The 17,141-nt window shown below is 57.9% G+C and overlaps 1 protein-coding gene across 1 annotated transcript in view; it reads right to left on the bottom strand.

The window, feature by feature from the left end:
- The window catches only part of CNTN2 (contactin 2), a 30,141-nt gene extending 13,553 nt beyond the window's left edge, over positions 1–16,588 (bottom strand). Inside the window, exons 1-9 of the mRNA XM_072948372.1 lie at positions 16,313–16,588; positions 7,411–7,571; positions 2,752–2,896; positions 2,492–2,667; positions 2,235–2,330; positions 1,607–1,816; positions 1,235–1,334; positions 580–755; positions 38–174 (exon numbers count right to left, since the gene is read on the bottom strand). Of these exons, the coding sequence (XP_072804473.1) occupies positions 38–174; positions 580–755; positions 1,235–1,334; positions 1,607–1,816; positions 2,235–2,330; positions 2,492–2,667; positions 2,752–2,896; positions 7,411–7,480 (1,110 nt within the window). The 5' untranslated portion in view covers positions 7,481–7,571; positions 16,313–16,588. The remainder of the gene's footprint in view (positions 1–37; positions 175–579; positions 756–1,234; positions 1,335–1,606; positions 1,817–2,234; positions 2,331–2,491; positions 2,668–2,751; positions 2,897–7,410; positions 7,572–16,312) is intronic.
- Positions 16,589–17,141: the final 553 nt, after the last annotated feature.

Below are 17,141 nucleotides of genomic sequence, written 5' to 3' on the forward strand. Positions count from 1 at the left end.
GTGCTGGGTGTGTGGGAGGAAGTCCCACGTCTCCTACCTGGGAGGCCAGAGGCTCCCCGTTCCGCAGCCAGCGCACTGTGGGCCGAGGCTTGCCAGCGGCTGCGCAGCCCCAATGCAGGTTGGAACCTATGTCAGCCTCCATGTCTGAGATCACCTTGAGCCACTCAGGCTGAGCTGTGGGGAGCAAGAGAGAAAGAGGCTGGAGATGAGCTTGGAGGAGCCTCCAGCTAATTAACTCGTCGGGAATAGCGGGGCTGCAGTCCCTGTGCCAGACATCAGAGGGCGCCAACAGCACTCTGGGATGAAGCGTGGGGCGAAGAGGCTCAAGAAAGCTGGCACTTTGTGGCTGTGCCAGTAGCTGTTTTAGCGACTTAAGTCCTTCTAATGCTTTCCATGTGCTTTCTGCAGCCCTTAATGAGCTCTGAGCTGGCCACAGCACTGCCGTCTTCTGTTCCCATGCCCAGCGCCATCCGTGCGCAGGAAGGCTTAAGCAAGGGGCCGCCCAGTCTCCTCCCTGACTTTTGGGTCTGCTTCCTCAAGAACCAGGGAAGGCGGGGCGAGGGTGTCCCGGCTCTGTACCCTGCACGATGATGCGGCCCTGAACGGTGTCACGGCCCTTGGAGTTCTCCGCCTCACACTCGTAGGTGCCTTCGTCCTCGAAGCCCACGCTGGGGATCTGCAGGGTGGGCTCGGCTGTGGCCCACTGCGGGGACAGGGAGCCGTCCACTTTGCGCCACTTGATCCTGGGGACGGGGCTGGCAGGGGACACAAAGCCAGAGGAGGAGGGCTGAGCTTGGCAGACTCCCGTGTACCTGAAGCTCCTTGCACCCAACCCAGGCCTTCCTGAGATGCTGGGCAGGTGGTGACCGGGAGGAGGGCCTGGGAAGAAACAGGGACAGCAGCAAGGAGGCAGGGAGGGGCCTCTCCCGGGCAGGCTCAGAGCACAGGCAGGGAAGGGGCAAGAAGTGGGCTCCCCTGCCCACTCCTCTCCCCAGCAACAATCGTGCCGCCAAAGCTGTGTGTGGTCTGTGCCCTGAAGCCACCTTGCCCTCTCTGTCCCCACCCTGCCCAGTGAGCGGTGGTCGCTACCCACTGTGGGTCTGGTGCTCTGGCGCAAGGGCACCCGGATGACTGAGCGCTGGCCCTGCCTGCCCTCCCCCTGAGGTCACCCAGGCCCCTGAGGGGCTCTGAGAGGCTGGGCCCTGGCCTTCCCCCTCCCTCTTCCACCACTCACTTCCCGAAGGCGAAGCACTCTAGGGTGACCTGCTGCCCCACCAGCGCGTAGGTCTCTGCTGGGAACCGGGCCTTGATGCTGGGTGCAAAGAGCCTGGTGTCTGGGGAGAGAGAGAGGGAGTTTGCGCATCAGATGCACATGACCCAGGCCAAGTGCTCCTCTGCTTACCATCTCAGCACAACTCAGGGCCCACTCTTTCTTGACTCCCTTTCCCCTAGGGGGCCTGGGGCAAGGGTCTAAGGCCGTGCAGCCGGAGGACCCCGGGGGCCCAGGCCCCGACCTTGTGCCCTGTGAGCTGCTCTCCACAACTTCCAAGGGAAAAACCCCTTTCACAACACCCTCAGACCCCTTCAGCGCCCCTGCTCCCCTGACCTTCCGCAGCCAGGTTGAGCTGGGCAAACTTGCTGAAGACGCTCTTGGTGGAGAAGTCCATGTGGCTGGTGGCCAGGCAGGAGTAGTTGCCCAGGTCCGAGGCGTTGGTCCGGGCGATGTACAGGTTCCCTGTGGTCTGGGACACGAAGTGACGCCCGTCCGTCGGGATGAAGTTGGGGAACTCGTTGAGGAGCCAGCGGTAGGACAAGCCTGGGGTGGGGAGTTTGAGGAAATGGGGTGCTGGGCTAATGGAGCAACTCTGGGAGGGACCCCAGTGTGCTGCTGGGAATCCCTAGACCCTGTCCTGTGAGCCCCGTGCTCTGAACTGAGGCTGAGGGGAGACCAAGAGGGGAGACGAGACTTGATTCCTGCTGTCGGGGGTGCTGTCCGCTGGGGAAGCAGCCCCTGCCCTCGGGGACCTTCCAGTCTGAGTGGGGGGAGGGGTGGGAAGGGCGTGGAGTTAGAGGATGACAGACCATAGAGGAAACACAGAATCCTTTAGAGCTGGGGACCCCAGGGGTCCGTGCTTCCCAGGGTCACTCACCACCTTATTCCATCCCTCTTCTGATGGGCAGCTGGAAGCCCCTCCCGTGCCCTCCGTCTCACTGCGGCCCAGGGGCCGACTCACCTGGGTAGTGGGCAGGCGGGTTACAGGGCAGCATCACCCCCCAACCTTCGTGGGTTTTCACTGGGTCTCGCTCCTCCTTGGAGAATTCCTGCAGAACTGGGGATGGTGGAGACCGGGCCTTCAGGCGCTGTGCTCCAAGCCTGGGGCCCCTCCCCAGCTCAGCCCCCATGGGGAAGTTGTCACCCGTCCTTTCTGGATACTTTTTCCAGCCCCTCTTCCCCACGCTCAAAGTGTCCCAGCAGCCCGGGGGTTCTCACAGCCGAAGCGGAGGACAGCCTCCCTGCTGACAACGGTGCCCACTGGGTTGGAAGCCAGGCACTGGTAGACGCCGGCATCCTGGGCCTTGGTAGGGTTCATGATGACCAGGTTGCCCCCGACCAGCTGGTGACGGGAACCTGGCTCCAGCTTCATCTCTGTGCCATTCATCTTCCACCTGCAGTGAGGGCGGAGGAGGCTGACATGAGGAAAAAGTGCCTGGCGGCCCAGGGCCTCCCAGCACCCACTGCAGGGGTCTCACCTGTAGGTGGCTGGAGGGCTGGCCCGGGCGCGGCAGGCCAGTGTCACCTTCTCCTCTGTGGACTCCTCTGGGAATAGCAGGCCTAGGGGCTGGTCTTCAAAGACAGGCCCAAAGGTGGCCGGGGATCCCTGGGCGGAGCTCCAAGCTGAAGATGGGGGACACCACCAGAGGTCTCAGGGCCTATGGGCCAGCTGGAGCCTGGCCTCCAGTGCAGTGCTGCCCAATAGAACTTCCTGCAGTGCTGGAAAGGTTCCATTTTTCACACTGTCCAATACAGTACACTAGCTATTGTGCCCACAAAATGTGGCTAGTAAGGCTGAGGAATCAGATTTTTCACCTTATTTCATTTTAGTTAATTAAAATTTGAATTTCAATAGGTTGAGCAGACCCCGTCTAGTCAAGTTAGTTCAGTCAATCACCCATCCTACACTCAAGTGCTCAGTACCTGCTGTATACCTGGCACTGAGCAAAAGCAAAAATGAATAAGACACACTCTCTCCTCCTCAAGGAACTTGTAGTCCAGGGAGGGAGACAGAAAACTGACAAAAGAAGGAGGGGAGAGCCGTAATAGTTAGTTCAAGTGCAGGAGGCCCTCAGGGTGGAAGTCAGAAAGCCTCGCAGAGGAGCTGATCGGCAGGGTGTGAGATGGGACTTGAATGGTGCATGGAAGTCACCGGCTAGAAAGGTGGGGGAGAGGATGTGGGGCCCTGGAGCCTAGTGCCCCTGTTGGGGAGTGTGTCCCAGGACAACATGCTGTGGCTCTGGGCCTCTTATTAGCTGTCAGAGAACCCTTCTGAGCCTCAGCCTCTTCACCTGCGAAATGGAAAGAAGATGAACTCACCTCCTAGGGTCCGTAGGAGGGTTCAGCCTGGCACAATGTGTGCGCTCAGCCACTGTCTGCTGGCCCCAGGTGAGGGGTGGGCTGAGGGTCAGGGGAAGAAGGAAGGCTCATTGGTGGGTGGGCGGCCTACAGGTGGCTTTGGGGGCATTCTTATAAAATTTCAGTGTGGTGTGGGGCATTTCTTCTTCCAGAAAGAGAGGCGCAGAAAAGAGAACGGCTTGCCCATTGCCACAGGGCAGGTCTGTGGTGCACACAGGTCTAGACCTTGGGCTCCTGAATTTGCTGAGTGAATGGAGATCCCATGTGCAGATGGAGTTCTCATGCCTAGCTCCTTCCTGAGGCCTTGCTCCTCATGCACCGCTGTCTGGCCTCACTGGGGCGGGGGGCCCTGAGGCCCAGAGGGCAGTGCTTCACACCTGCCTGTCCAAAGGGGTGGAGAGCTGGCTCTGTCTGCTGACCGGTGGGGCTGGGCATAGTCAGCCTTTGTGGTGTCAGGCAGGAGCCCGGCCACCCCTAATTGGCTCCTACCCCTCAGTGCAGCTGATTTCAGGCGCTCCTTGGTGGGTTGGGGGGTGGGGTCCCCATTAACCAATTAGTGCCTCCTCTCCCGGGGCATCCAGCTGTCAGCCCTCTCCCAGGGGCAGGGATGGGCCCCATGCCACAGCTGAGGCCCAGCCCTGGACCCCTGGGAGTGAGGGCAGCTGTTAAGCAGCTCTCAGAATGAGGAAGGAGGCAGGACTCCCTGAAATGGCATCCCCCACGCCCCTCCCCACCACCCATCACTCGCCCTCACTGCCGCCCCAGGCCTCGGAGATGGCGGCGGGCGGCATCATCTTGGCTGGAGAGCCCAGCTTAATCCCAAGTTAATGATGGTGGTGGAGGGTAGGGACCCTGCCCCAGATGGGACTGCTGGGAGGGAAGGGGAAGGAGGGGCAGCGGAGGCGGCCAGGCTGCTGGGAACAACCTCGCATAATAGCAGCTTCCAGTAACTCTGTCTGGACGGTGGTGAGGTGGGGGTGGGGGTGGCTGAGTGGGCCCAGGGCAGAGTGATGCTTTAAGATAGGCTTTCTTCTTGAAAAAGCTTTCTCCCTTGCACTCAGCTGTACACACACCCTCACCCCAATAACCACATATGCACACTTTCCACACCTCCCTGTACACACACGCATTCACACACGCATATATCACGCACACTGCTTTAAGCTACTCCAGCAGCCAGATACGCACATTTATAGATGCACCCCACTCCCGAGCACATGCGGCTACAGATGCCCCTGTGCACTTATTTATACATGTCCCTGCATGCATACTAATTAACATAGGTGCTGTTTATTAAGTGCTTCCTCTTTATCAGACACCACACTCCGTATTTCCTCCTCATAACCTCTGGAGAAGATAGGTACTGCCGTTTCTCATCTGGCTAATGTGAAAACGGACACTTAGAAATAACTTGCCCCAAATCACTCAGCAAGAAGGAGCAGATGTAGGCATCCGGACCCTGGCCAGCCTCGCCCCAATAGCCGGGGTCCTGAACCACGGTGCTCGGGGTTCTTGACCTCCGTTTCCCATCAGAACCATCAGAGATGCTGCTCCGTCCCAGAGGTACTGAATCAGAATCTCTAGGAGTGAGACCCAGGAATCTAGACTTTGAAAGGTCCTCCTGGGCATTCTGAAGGGCAGCTGGGGTGGAGAGCCATGGCACTGCGCTGTAAGGCCTTCTGTCTACACTCTTCATCCGCCACAAACGTAGCACACCCTCCATGCAGTAACTCACTCACATCTCCACCCTCTCAAACATCCACAGACACACTCTCACCCTACAGCTCCCTCTGAAGCCACACACACATCCACCTACACATGCACTCACACACACACACACAGACACACCCACTCCCAGGCAAAGCCTCCCACTGTATGCTGACCTTGTTTGACATCCTCTCTGATTCTCTCCTGATACCCTGTCCTGGCAACTCTGCGGCCCCAAACACAGGCATCAGGACCTTACAGAGGAAGGGGACTGGGGACATGAGAGCGTGGAGGGGAATCCGTGCTGCCTTTCCTTGCACTGGGCTGCAGGAGTCCAAAGCCGCGTCCCTGGGTGGGTGAGCAAAGACAGCCAAGAACTGAGGCCCCTTCCTAGGGGGTGGGAACGGTGATGAGATGTTCCACTCCTGTCTCTGCAGCTCTTGGAGGTGGCAGACCAGGTCTCGTCTCTCTCGGCCTTCCTGCCTCTCTGGGTCTAAGGACCCTGGAGGCTGCCTGTACTGCTTGCCTCTGATGGTGGGGTCCCAGCACTGTTGTCCCTGAGGGTGGGGAGGGGAGAGGAGCCCACGCGCCTCTCCTCCACTCTCGCTGGGGCGGGTGTCTTCTGTTCCATGCAGTCCCATGCAGTCTGGGCTCCCCACCCCACAGCTCATCTGGGCCTGGGGGGCCCTGGCATAGGGAGCACGGCCTGGGGCGGGGGGTGCTGGGAGAGTCTCCCCACTGTCTGGGGCAGCCCTGTTTCCCAGCAGCCTCACTGATTTGGGTACAGGACTGGGAGGCAGTTAAGGCTTAATGAGAATAACTGAAAGTGTGCCAGTGAGTCCTTCCCTGGTGAGACGAAGAGTTGAAAATCTGCTGGCTGCAGCCTGGCGGGGTGTGGGGAGTGGGGTGGCCAGGACTCCAGGACAGCGGAGGGTGGGGATTCTTTCTCTCGTGGAGAAAAGAAAAGTCTATGGATCTGGGCTGGAGGTCAGGACCGAGAGGCCAAGCAGTCGTCCCAGCAGGCCCCTCCGAGGGACAACCCCCCAGCCCTGGGACAGGCTGGGACTCCCGCACCTCCTCCCCGGTGCTCTCCCCGAGCCCAGCCAGCCCGGGCCTCTCCGCCTGCACTGCTGCCTTTTCCGTGTCCTCCTTTTCCTTCTGCCAGCCCTCCTCCTCCCTCCTCCCACCTCGCAGCACCCTTGGCAGGAGAACCTTTGAGTCCCTCTTGCCTTTTTCCTGGGCCACCCCCTGCTCTGCCTCATCCCTTCCCACATCCTGTTCCACACCTGGTCCATCTGCCAGGCCTCAGCGCTGCCCTGAGGAACCCTCCCAGAGTTGTGCGGTCAGGGAACTCCACAGCTGTGCTGTCCAACAGAAGTTTCTGTGATGATGGAAATATTTTATAATCTGTGCTACCCCATATGGTTATAAGCCCTTGAAATGTGGCCAGTGCAACTAAGGAACTAATTTTATGTTATTTTTTAAACCCCAAATAATCCATTTTATTTATTCATTTTTAATGGAGGTACTGGAGATTGAATCTAGGACCTCGTGCATGCTAAACGTGCTCCACCACTGAGCTATTACCCCCTGCCCCCTAATAAGTATTAATATCACTTTAATTTTTTTCCCCTTCTTTTTTTGAAATAGAGGTACTAGGGTACAGGACCTTGTGCATGCTAAGCACACATTCAACCATTGAACTATACCCACTCCCAATAAATTTAAATTTAATCTTGCGGTTTTAGGAGTCTGCAAATCCGGGCTGATAGCGTGGAGATATTGTGCCACAGTCTTGCTGTGTGACCCAGAGCAAGCCACTCACCTTCTCTGGATCATGCTTTTTATTTGAAAAAAATCTACACTATGGCAAAGACCCATTTCCTCTCCTCCTAACCTCAAAGGGAAAGTAAGATCCACAAACAGGAAAATTTTACAAGGAAATGGCTTCAACGTGAAATGCTAGACCAGTGCAGAGTCAATTGTTGCCATAGCCCTCACTAACGTAACAGCAATGATAGAATGCCGTAATCAGCCCTGTGAGGCTTTAGAGCCCAGACAAACCTTCTTACCTGGAGTGGAGACAAGGGCCACAGCGACCAGCATTAGCAAGTGTGACTGCCTCCGGGCGGGTGTCCCCATAGTGGGCGTTCCAGGCCGAGGTGGGGAGCAGAGGGGCGGAGAGGAGCCTCAGCCCAGCACAGGGAGAGTCTGGCTGGAGGCTGAGAAGGACCTAGAAAGGCAGAAAGACAGGGGCAGGTCTCTGAGCCGAGGAGCGCCCCTCCCAGCTCCAGGCACATCTGGGCCAGCGATGCTTTTACCTCAGCCCAGGGAGAAGCCGGAATCGCCCTCACCCTCCCCAGGACCCCAGGGGAAGGGGCTTGGCTATTACCAAGGAGCTCTTTCCAGGGCTGAGTGCCTCCTGCTGGCCCCCTGGGAGTCTGGCTCTGCCCGGCACCCCCACCCCACCTCCCCTGCAGCCAGCAGGGTGTTGCTCAGGAAATAGAAGCAGTGAGTAATTGGGAGGCAAGAAGCCGCGGCCTGCTCACCCGGTAACAGCTCTCAGCATAGGGCCGGAAGAGGGCAGGTCCTCTGCCTGGATCTGGGGAACTAGTAACATCTCCTAGCAATTGGGGCCCACTCTCTCCTGCCCCTCCCCGACGGCTGCCTGGGTAGGGGGGTCATAAGCCCCTCTGGAAGCTGCGTCAAGTCTCTGGGGACCAGCCTTGTTTTTTTTAGCAGTGAAGGCGAGTTTCACTGATTCACCACACCCTTTCACCAGGACACCAGGTAAGGCACTTACGTACTGGGCGTGATGGACCCATAACCTTGGCCCACTTAGCAAGGCTCCCCAACCAGACGGCCTAATGGGTCCAGATGGCTTTCTGGGCTAAAAAAGTTAACCCAGTTCCCAAAGGAGCCTCCCTCTTGCTGACATGAGCAGAGACTTGGTTAAATCTTGGAGCTCTGGAGAATCTACTCCCTGGGAGGGCACCGAGAGCAAGTCAGAGCCCCCCTCCATCAGCTTGAGAGATTGGGGCCTCTTCCTGGGTGGGGAGAGGGCAGGGCCAGCCTTCTACCTACTCCTCATCTCCGGGAAGACATACCCAGTTTGGGGCGAGGGGAGTGTGGACTCTTAGGGCCTGCTTTTTGGTTATCAGGGTGAGTGTGGGTCACTGGACTCCTATGGGATCCTGTCGGAGCAGCCACAGGGAGCCAGATAACCCTGCTGCAGATTCTGCTTCTCTGTCTGGCTACCTGCTTTGCAGAATCCTAAGAGCAGAAGGAGGGAGTCTAAGGATGAAAGAGAGAGCCTGGCTGGGGGCACCTCCACTAACCGGCTCCAAGACCCATTCCATCTCTGTGTCTCGGCATCCCCATCTGTAAAATGGGTGCTAAGATCTCTTTTGAGACTGCGACGCTCCCAGAGAGTGCAGGATGGCCGAGGGCCCGAGAATGCTGTCCCCCCCGATAGGAGTGGGGAGGTGGGGACAGCAGGGGACTTAAGGCTGCAGAGGACCTAAGAGTCTGCCACTGGGGCCAGTGCAGGGTCTGAAGACCAGTGCGAGCTCAGGATCTCTCTATCTCACTGTGGGTCCTATTCCCTGGGAAAGAAAGGGCTTCCAAGTCCTTTTGAACCTCAACACTGATTGTCACCACAGCTGGCATCTCAAGGAGCTGGTGGGGGAAAGGGTAGGGGGAGCAGTGGCCCAGGGCCTGTCAGGGAGGATGTAGGCTGAGAAGCTGGGTGTTCCAGTGGGAGTCAGGGGAGCGAAATTTAAACAGATGGCAGTCCCTCTCCAGTCCCAACTTCAGCCTCATACCTCCCTGTGTCCTCTCCACCACCACCTGCCCCTCGCTATCCTTACCACTTTCAGTTCCAGACTTAGACCCAGAAATTCAGCACTTCCAGCTCTTCTGACACTCCCCCAGCACCCCCGTCTCAGGACCTTGGCTCACACGACTCCATTCCCAGGTAGTGCCCTTCCTGGGACAGGCACATGCACCCTCAAGGTCCCCTTCACATCTCGCCCCAACCAGGAAGCCCTAAGATGCACCCCCCCACACACAGAATTCAGCTCTGTTCTTGATGGCACCCTGGTGCCCTGCCAGCACAGGCGTGCCCATCAGAAGGTTGTGAGCCCCCCAAGGGGGAGACTGTCTCTTTCATCCTGGTATCACCTTGTGCAGCAAAGTGCCTGGCATAGAATGGGTGTCACTTGTGTGTCACATTTAACTGCTTGAGAACAACTATGATCATATGTCTCCATGTCACACACTCACATACTCACAGTCTTCAGTGCTCCCCAAGGGCAACCCCAGGGCGTGCATGCCCGCGCGTGCACACACACACACACACTCTGTCTTACTCTCGCATCTTCTCATACACTTTTACACACACCCGCACGCACATTCTCTCTCAATCACACACTCCTTCTCTCCTACACACACCTTCACTCATTCCCTCTCGCTAGGCTTGGCAGAGTGCTTAGTCATGGGAGAGTCTAGAAGCAGGGCCCCGGATGGTGCACAAGTGCAGGGAGCTGTTCATAGGACAGGGAGACCCAGGGGTACTGGGAACCACCACAGGCTTTGGAATGGATGGACAGGAGTTGGTGACGTTAGTTTCATCTCCTAACAACACTGGGAACTTGGACAAGTTATCTCCCCTGACGGAACCTCAGTTTTCTCATCTGTAAAGTGGGGATCACAACACTTTATTTACAGAGCTGTTCTGAGTGTTCGACGAGGTATGGAGTGCCCTGCAGTGGAAGTCTTGGGGCTATTCGGACTTGCCTTAGGGTAGTGGTGGAGATGGGGGCGTGGAAAAAGGGTGGGGCCCCGGACTCCTTCCCCACCTCAACCAGAGCTCCACTTGCTTTATCTGCTGGACTTCCCTCCAAGTTTCCACAGCTCTGAACAGTCTGAAAATGTCCCCTTGGTGCAGGGCTGACTCCTCCCAGAGTCTGGCACAGAGACGGCACTCAGTCATCATTTGCTTCCTGACTTTTGTCTGCCTGCCAGTCCTGGGAGCTCAGCGATGGGGGAAGGGAGTGGGCAAAGCAGAGACAGAGGGGCGGGGACCTGTGGCCGGGGCAGGAGACTCGGGGACAGGAGTCTGGGGCCGCCCACCAGCAGTGCTGGAGGGAGTAGGGTGGGCGTGCGCATGTATGTGATGTTTGTGTGTATCCTGTCTGTGTGTCTCTGTGTGTGTGCACGTGTCTGTATATGGGTGCATCTGGTCTGTGTGTGTGTGTGTGTCTGTGCCCCTGCCCAGCACAGGGTGTGAGGGCCCAGTTTTGCCTTGTTTCTCCAGGATCCACCAGGAGCCCTGCACCTGGGGCCATTTACCTCCACCCCGAAGCGGTCAGAATTATCCGTTGTCTCTTTTACCATAGGTGATTAGCATACATCGTGGAGAACGTAATCCCACTGCTCATCCTAACTTCAGTTTAATCCAGAATTTTATCAGTCACCTCTGGACTCAAAGGCCCTGGGCCCGCCCACCCAGGACTGAGACCAGCAGCCTCAGAGGAGACATGGTGGGGAAGGGGCTGGGGTCCAGGAGCACTGGGTGTTGTCCTCAGGGGGCAGCCCAATCAGATGTGCACTGAGCCGCACTGTGTGCCAAGGCCTTGTGTGTGAACATCCTCCCCCCCAACACACACACACACAGCACATGGGTTGAAGGTTGGAGCTTATTGTCTCCCTGAAGGCACCCAAGCTTGCCTTGCATCTACTTCCATTGCACTACTTATCACCAAGTGCCAAGCCTTGTGCTGAGCACTGGGGAGAGGGCATTAACTCCCAGCTGAGTGCAGCCAGAGGCTGTGCTCACAAGCCGCATGGGCCAGTCGTCTCCCCATACCATCTGCCCGGTGACACATTCTAGAATGCCCAGGATGGAGGAGGCCCTTTTGTCAGGAGCAAGGCTGGAGTGGAGCTATGCCAGGCCCAGAGCTGGCCCCGTGAACCCTGAGCCAGCCGGGCCTGGCCCCGGCCAGCTGCCCCGGCGCAGGGCTGCAGGCACTGGCTGGCACGGGCGGGCACAGGCTGTCACCACTTGGGGCCAGTCCTGGGAGAACATGGGGGTTCGTAGGCTGGTTGGGGTTCAGGGGCACCAGAAGGAGCTGGCTGAACTGCTGAGCCCAGGAGACAAAGGGCCTGGGGGACAGCTGGGGGTTGGAAGGCTGTGAGCTGAACTCCAGCACACAGGGGGGTTTGCTGGGCTGAGGATCCCGGCACGGAGCCAGCCAGAAAATGAAAGACACGCTCCACCCAAGTGCTTCCACTTGGGATACCCAGCTCCTGGCCTGAACCTGCCTCTCCTTCTCCCTGGACGATGGAGATTTGAGCATTGAAGGATTTGGCAGCTTTCAGATGGATGGTGATGAGAAAAGGAGTTTGGAGCCCAGTTGAGGGCAGAGACTAAATGACTTATTATAAGCTGACAGGAGCCCCTCAACACCGCCCCCACTCCCCTGCAGCACAGCACACGCTGGACAGGGTGGCCTCTCCTGCTGACAGGCCCGGGACTTACTAGTAGAGTAACCCCAGTTATTATGTTCATTACTTAACCTCTCTGAGCCTCAGTCTCCCATCTGCAAAATGGGTATGATAAGGATAGTACCCACCTCCTGGGACTCTTGTGAGATCAACCCTATTCCTCACCCATAGTAAAGTAAGTGCTTGGGAAAGATGAGACCTTATGGCTGAGAGTCCTCTCGGCCCTCGGGCTTGGGCCCGGCACACAGAGACACATACGTGTGTCCCAGACACTGTGTCTGGCACGGTCACATTTGGGCTGCACTCACAGGTGTCTAGGACGCTGAGGGTCTGCCTGAGCAGGTGTCTCTGTCTCTTAGCCCCCACAGATCTGGTGTGCCTGAGTAAGCGCCAGCAGGCATGCCATTCTAGACGAGGGCACAAGGACACACAGAGTCACACCCAGAAACCGTGTGTTCAGGAGAGCACCTGGCCCAGACACACACATGGGCTCTCCCAAGCAGGTACTCCTCAATCACCCCGACCAGCTGCCCATGGGGTCTGAGATGGCAGGGGGACTCTGCTTACCAAAGGCACTATCACCTAAGACAGGATCACTGTCTTCCAGGAAGGTCTGAACCATCCTAGTGCCACCCTGGGAGGACAGGGGTCTGCAGTGGCCTGGTGGGGCCGTGTGCTGGGGGTGCGGGATGGAGCTGGCAGGAAGAGGCTGTAGCTGGGAAGCCTCAGTGCGGGAGGCTGGTGCCCTGAGTTGGAGGAGGTCCTTTAGGCATATTTGGGTGGAATTGGGACCTTCTCAGTCCTCCGGGGGGGACAGGGACTGGATGGTGACAGGGCAACGTTGCAGCTGGGTCTCTCCCCAGCCGCCTCTGCTTTCTCCCTCCCTTCCCGCCCCTTGGTTTTCTCTGCAAGCTCTTTGTATTTGCAGCTGGCTCCCTGAGGCCCTAGCCCTGGCCCTGCTGTGCCCACCCTCTCCACTGTAGAGACACCTCAAAGTGGGGAGCAGACAGAAGAGGAAAGCCTTGCATTCTGGGAAGACCCAGGGGTTGGGGCAAGTAGTACCCAGACTCAGTTTCCCTACTTGCCTGCCTGTAGGGAGTTGGGGGGGGCAGAACGAGCGAGGGCTTTGGAAGGAGGGCTCTGTTTCAGACATCAGGAGTAGGAGCAACTGTTTCAACTTGGTTTGGAAGAACCACATCAGGGAGAAATTAGTGGAATAATTTTGCATGTCCCCCCATCTCTGCTGAGAGGTGATTCCCCCAATTCCTGCATAAAAACTTGGTTCAGAGCCAAGCCTGGTCGAGGTGGGTTTGAACCTACTCCTTTCCTCAGGCTAGTGTATGCTCTGGGGCTAATTAACTGCACCTCTTGGGCTGCGCTGCAGGAGGGCCACCCTTCAGCCAGAGCCAGGGTAGGGGAGCCTTTTGGTCTGTGAGGTCGGCAGACATTGAGAGTATGCGGGCTGGGGCTGGAGACACCAGCAGGCTTCGTCCAGATTGGTGCCCTGAGCGTGGGGTGGGATGGATCAGACAGAGATGGCGAGGTGCACTTGGGTCTGCACGTGTCCTGGGGTAGAGTGTGTTCAGTTCGGGGTGAGAACATCATACACCGTTGCTTTTGTTTGAATGCTCTTTGGGTAAACAAGGAAACACGGGCTCATTTTGTAGCAAGAGAAGTCATTAAACCCATGGAAGGATTTCTTTACTCTAGGATGGTTACCATCAGGGCATAGAACCCATGGAAACTCCCATGAATGTTCCAAGTTACCAAAGCCCTGGCGGTGGGTGGGGGTTCATCTGGATTAGGATGGTCCAGAACGGTGAGAGGTGACCAACATGCAAAGAAGACAGACACCTCCACCTGTACCGTTTGTAAGAGGGTAATCTGGGGCTGGAAGAAATTGACAGGGTGATCCAGCCCAACCTCTGCCTCCAGGTAGGTCAATCTCTGAGCTTGGACCAGACTCCAGTTCTCCACCCTCTCACAGAGTCATTGGAAAGAAGGTTGCCTCACCTCCTCATGGTTCATCTTCCTGGTGAGGAAGTGTCTCCTGCAGTCTAACTTCAATCCCACCTGCTTCACTGGCATACCCTTTGCTCTGGTTCTTCCTTCTCTGTGTATCAGCCGTCTCTTGTTCAACCCTCAACCCCGTGGTTAGGCTTAAAGGTGTCTTTGTGGTAAGCTTTCTTGCAAACATTTGTCCTGAGGAAAGGTTGGGGTGGTGGAGGTAGAGCACAATGCATTCTCCAAACCATCCCAAATGTATTTCTTCCCTGACAGCCTTAGAGGCAGAGGGGACACCTTTGAGGCACCCCGTTCTGTGTACTCGCTCCTGAGGAGTACGTCTGGTCAGTCAGTCAGAGACCATGTGTGTGCAAGCATCCCGTGAGCACACTTCCTCAGAGGCCCTGTCTCTGTGTGTCTCTGTTGGAACAACTGCTGGCAGAGAGGATGCTGGAATGGAATTGCACGAAGAGTGAAATCTAGCAGAGGGAACGGTGTTGGGTAGGCGGAGGGGTGCATTCAACCAGGAAGGGAGGGCGAGGGGAGAACTTGGCCGGGTGGGGAGTAGAAAGTGGGCGGGAAATAAGAGCCAGCAGGAGACTCCTCCCCTAGGGCATGTCCTCTGCTCCCCTCTCTGCTCATGGTGAGCCCCGGAAGGACAGATGGACCTTGGGTGACTGATGCCATGGGCTCAGGGGCCCTTCCCTGTCTGCCTCACCTACCATCTCCCTCACCGCCCGTCTCCCTCTTGCTGGCTGGGGCTCCTGAGAGATCCCACCAGGAATTAGGAAGAACTTTTGACCTTAGGGCAGAAGACTTGCTTAAGTGGTCCTGCAGCCTGACTAGAAAGGGTTAACTGGGAGGGTACCCTGGGGAAGGGCTTGGATGCTGCCTCCTCTCAGGGCAGAACTCCCTCCTCCCAAGGCCAGAAGCACCATCTCCCTGCCCCGTCCCCAGCCTCTCCCACAGGTGGCCCATTCTTTGCTGCCCTTGATCTCTGGTGGGGGGCAAGTGTGGTCCCTCTGAGAGCAACTGGGAGGTGGAGACTCAGAGGCTAAGTGGACTGACGGGCTCTCTGGCCGGGAGGTTGGAGGAAGAGACTGAGACTGCTGCCCAGAATGAAATCAGATCACCAAATCTCCTGGGTTATTTGGGCTCTTCCTCTTCCTGCTTCCCTTGAGCAGAAGAAAAAGAATGCTAGCTGGTCTGCGAAGAGAGTTTGGGGGCCTGGGGAGCCAGGCTGAAAGGAAAGGGTGGTAAAAGTCTGATAAATTCCAGGCTGGACGTGGAGCAGGGGAGAGTTAAGGGCAGGTGTCCTGGGGGCTGGAAAATCCATCCTTCTCCAGACAGGGGTCCTGGACATGCACAGCCCACCCTATCCTGGTCTGTCTAGATTCCCAAGCCTCCAAACAACCTGGACTGCCAGCTTTTCCTTCTGGGATGCAGGCTCAGCCCCCAGTGGTCTGCGGATGAGGGGTCCCTGGCTTTGTTCCCGTGTAAGGCCGGGACTCTCCTTCCACAGGCACTTTCTCATCTAACCACTTCCTTGCTTCCCAGACCTGGGAACCCCTCCTGGAGAAGATGATGGGAATTCAGCTCTGATGCTGGCTGGGCTGCTCTCCCCACCTCTGGCTATTATGTAAGCCAAGGTGATGAATGGAAGGATGCCCTCTCTTTCTAGACCCTAAATGGTGCCCCTCCCCACCCCCAGCCCAGCCCATTTCCTCCCTGGAAAGCCAAACTTCTGCAAATCCTTCCCTCCCACCAGTGAGGATGAGGGGGAGGGATCTGAGGAGAAGATAAGATTGGGGAGGGCAGAAGGGATGTGCCTTGCCTCAGTTTCTTCTCCCTAAGTCCCCGCTCCTGGACAGGCCTTTGCCCAAACTTGTGCTCCAGTTTCTCCCCTCTCTCTCACAGTCTCCCCCTCTGTCGAACAGAAGCAAGACTTTGCAAAGAGGTCACCCTGCAGAAGCGGACCCAGGGCAACCTCCAGTCTGGGCAGTCAGGCTCAGTTCCATCCAGGGACTCCTAGGGGTAGGTCAAGGTCTGGGGCCTGGCCTCATGGACGGTCAGGCCCCGGGACGGGCAGGTGGGTGGAGGGGTCACAGGGCAGGCCCTCTAGCTGCTGCCCTCTCTGAAGACAGTTGTTGCTACCAGCCTGTGGCCGGCTGGAATTCTTGGACACACCGCTGGGGTCTAGCTTCCCGGCCAGCCTCGGCCTGCTAGGGCCCTGCAAGATGCCACCCATGTAGACAGGGTGACAGGGCGGAGGGGCTCTCTGGTACTGGCAGCCCCGTGGGGCTGGGGTAAGAAGTCAGACTGGCCCTGCCAGCCGGCTGGGTTCCAGCCCTGCCCCTGCCCTGCCCCTCCCAAGTTGCAAGGGAACTGAGCGCGGAGCCCCTGCCCACAGCAGCGCCCTGGGAAGCCCCCCAGCCAGAGGAGACAAAAGCCGTTGGCACCTACCTGGGGTGGAGGAAGGGTGTTGGCCGGGGCAGGGGGACGCTGCTCCAGGCGGGGACCGGGACCCAGCCCGGCCGCCAGCTCCTGCGCTGTCCTCCTCTCCTCCCTGCTCGCCTCAGCCGCTCGCTGCTGTCCTGGTGCGGCCGCCGCGGTGGTGGCAGTGGCGGTGGCGGTGGCGGGTGAGGGCGCGCGTATGTGTGTGTGTGCGTGTGTGTGTGCGCGTGTGTGTGCGCGCCGGAGCCACTGCAGCATCTCTGCATCAAGATGTGCTCCTCCCTCTCCCAGGCTCCGCTCACTGGCTGGCTCCCGGTCCTCAGCCAACGCTCGAGGGCCCTGGAGACGGCTCCCTTCTGCCCCCCCTCCCACCCCCTTCCTGTCCCCACCCTCCCAGCTTTACCTCATTTGCTGTCATTTAAGGCCCGGGGAGCGAGCCAGGGCGCTCGCGTCTTCCATAATGCATGGGCAGCTCTGCCCCACTCCCTGGGCTGTCTGGCCTGCCAGCCTCCACCTCCCCTGCCCAGCCCAGAGCGGAAAGGGCTAGAGAGGGGTGCGGTGAAGAGGGGAAGGAAAGTGGCCCTCGCTCCTGGAACCCTGGAGAGCCATGGAGGCAAACTCCTCGATTCCCCCAGAAATTCCCTATTAGAGGAAGGGCTGCGAATCAGAAATCGCCAGCTCCACGTGCGGGGCAGGTAGGGGGAGGCTGCCTCCGGTGCCCACCCTGCATGCCCATCTATGTTGTTTCCCTTGCTTATGAAGGTGACATGGCTTTTGGTCAAAACACCCAAATATTAGAGGAAATTTAAAAAATCAATAGTAAAAGTACCTCAACAAA

Source organism: Vicugna pacos, chromosome 23 (genome assembly GCF_048564905.1).
Source record: "Vicugna pacos chromosome 23, VicPac4, whole genome shotgun sequence".
Taxonomy (NCBI): domain Eukaryota; kingdom Metazoa; phylum Chordata; class Mammalia; order Artiodactyla; family Camelidae; genus Vicugna; species Vicugna pacos.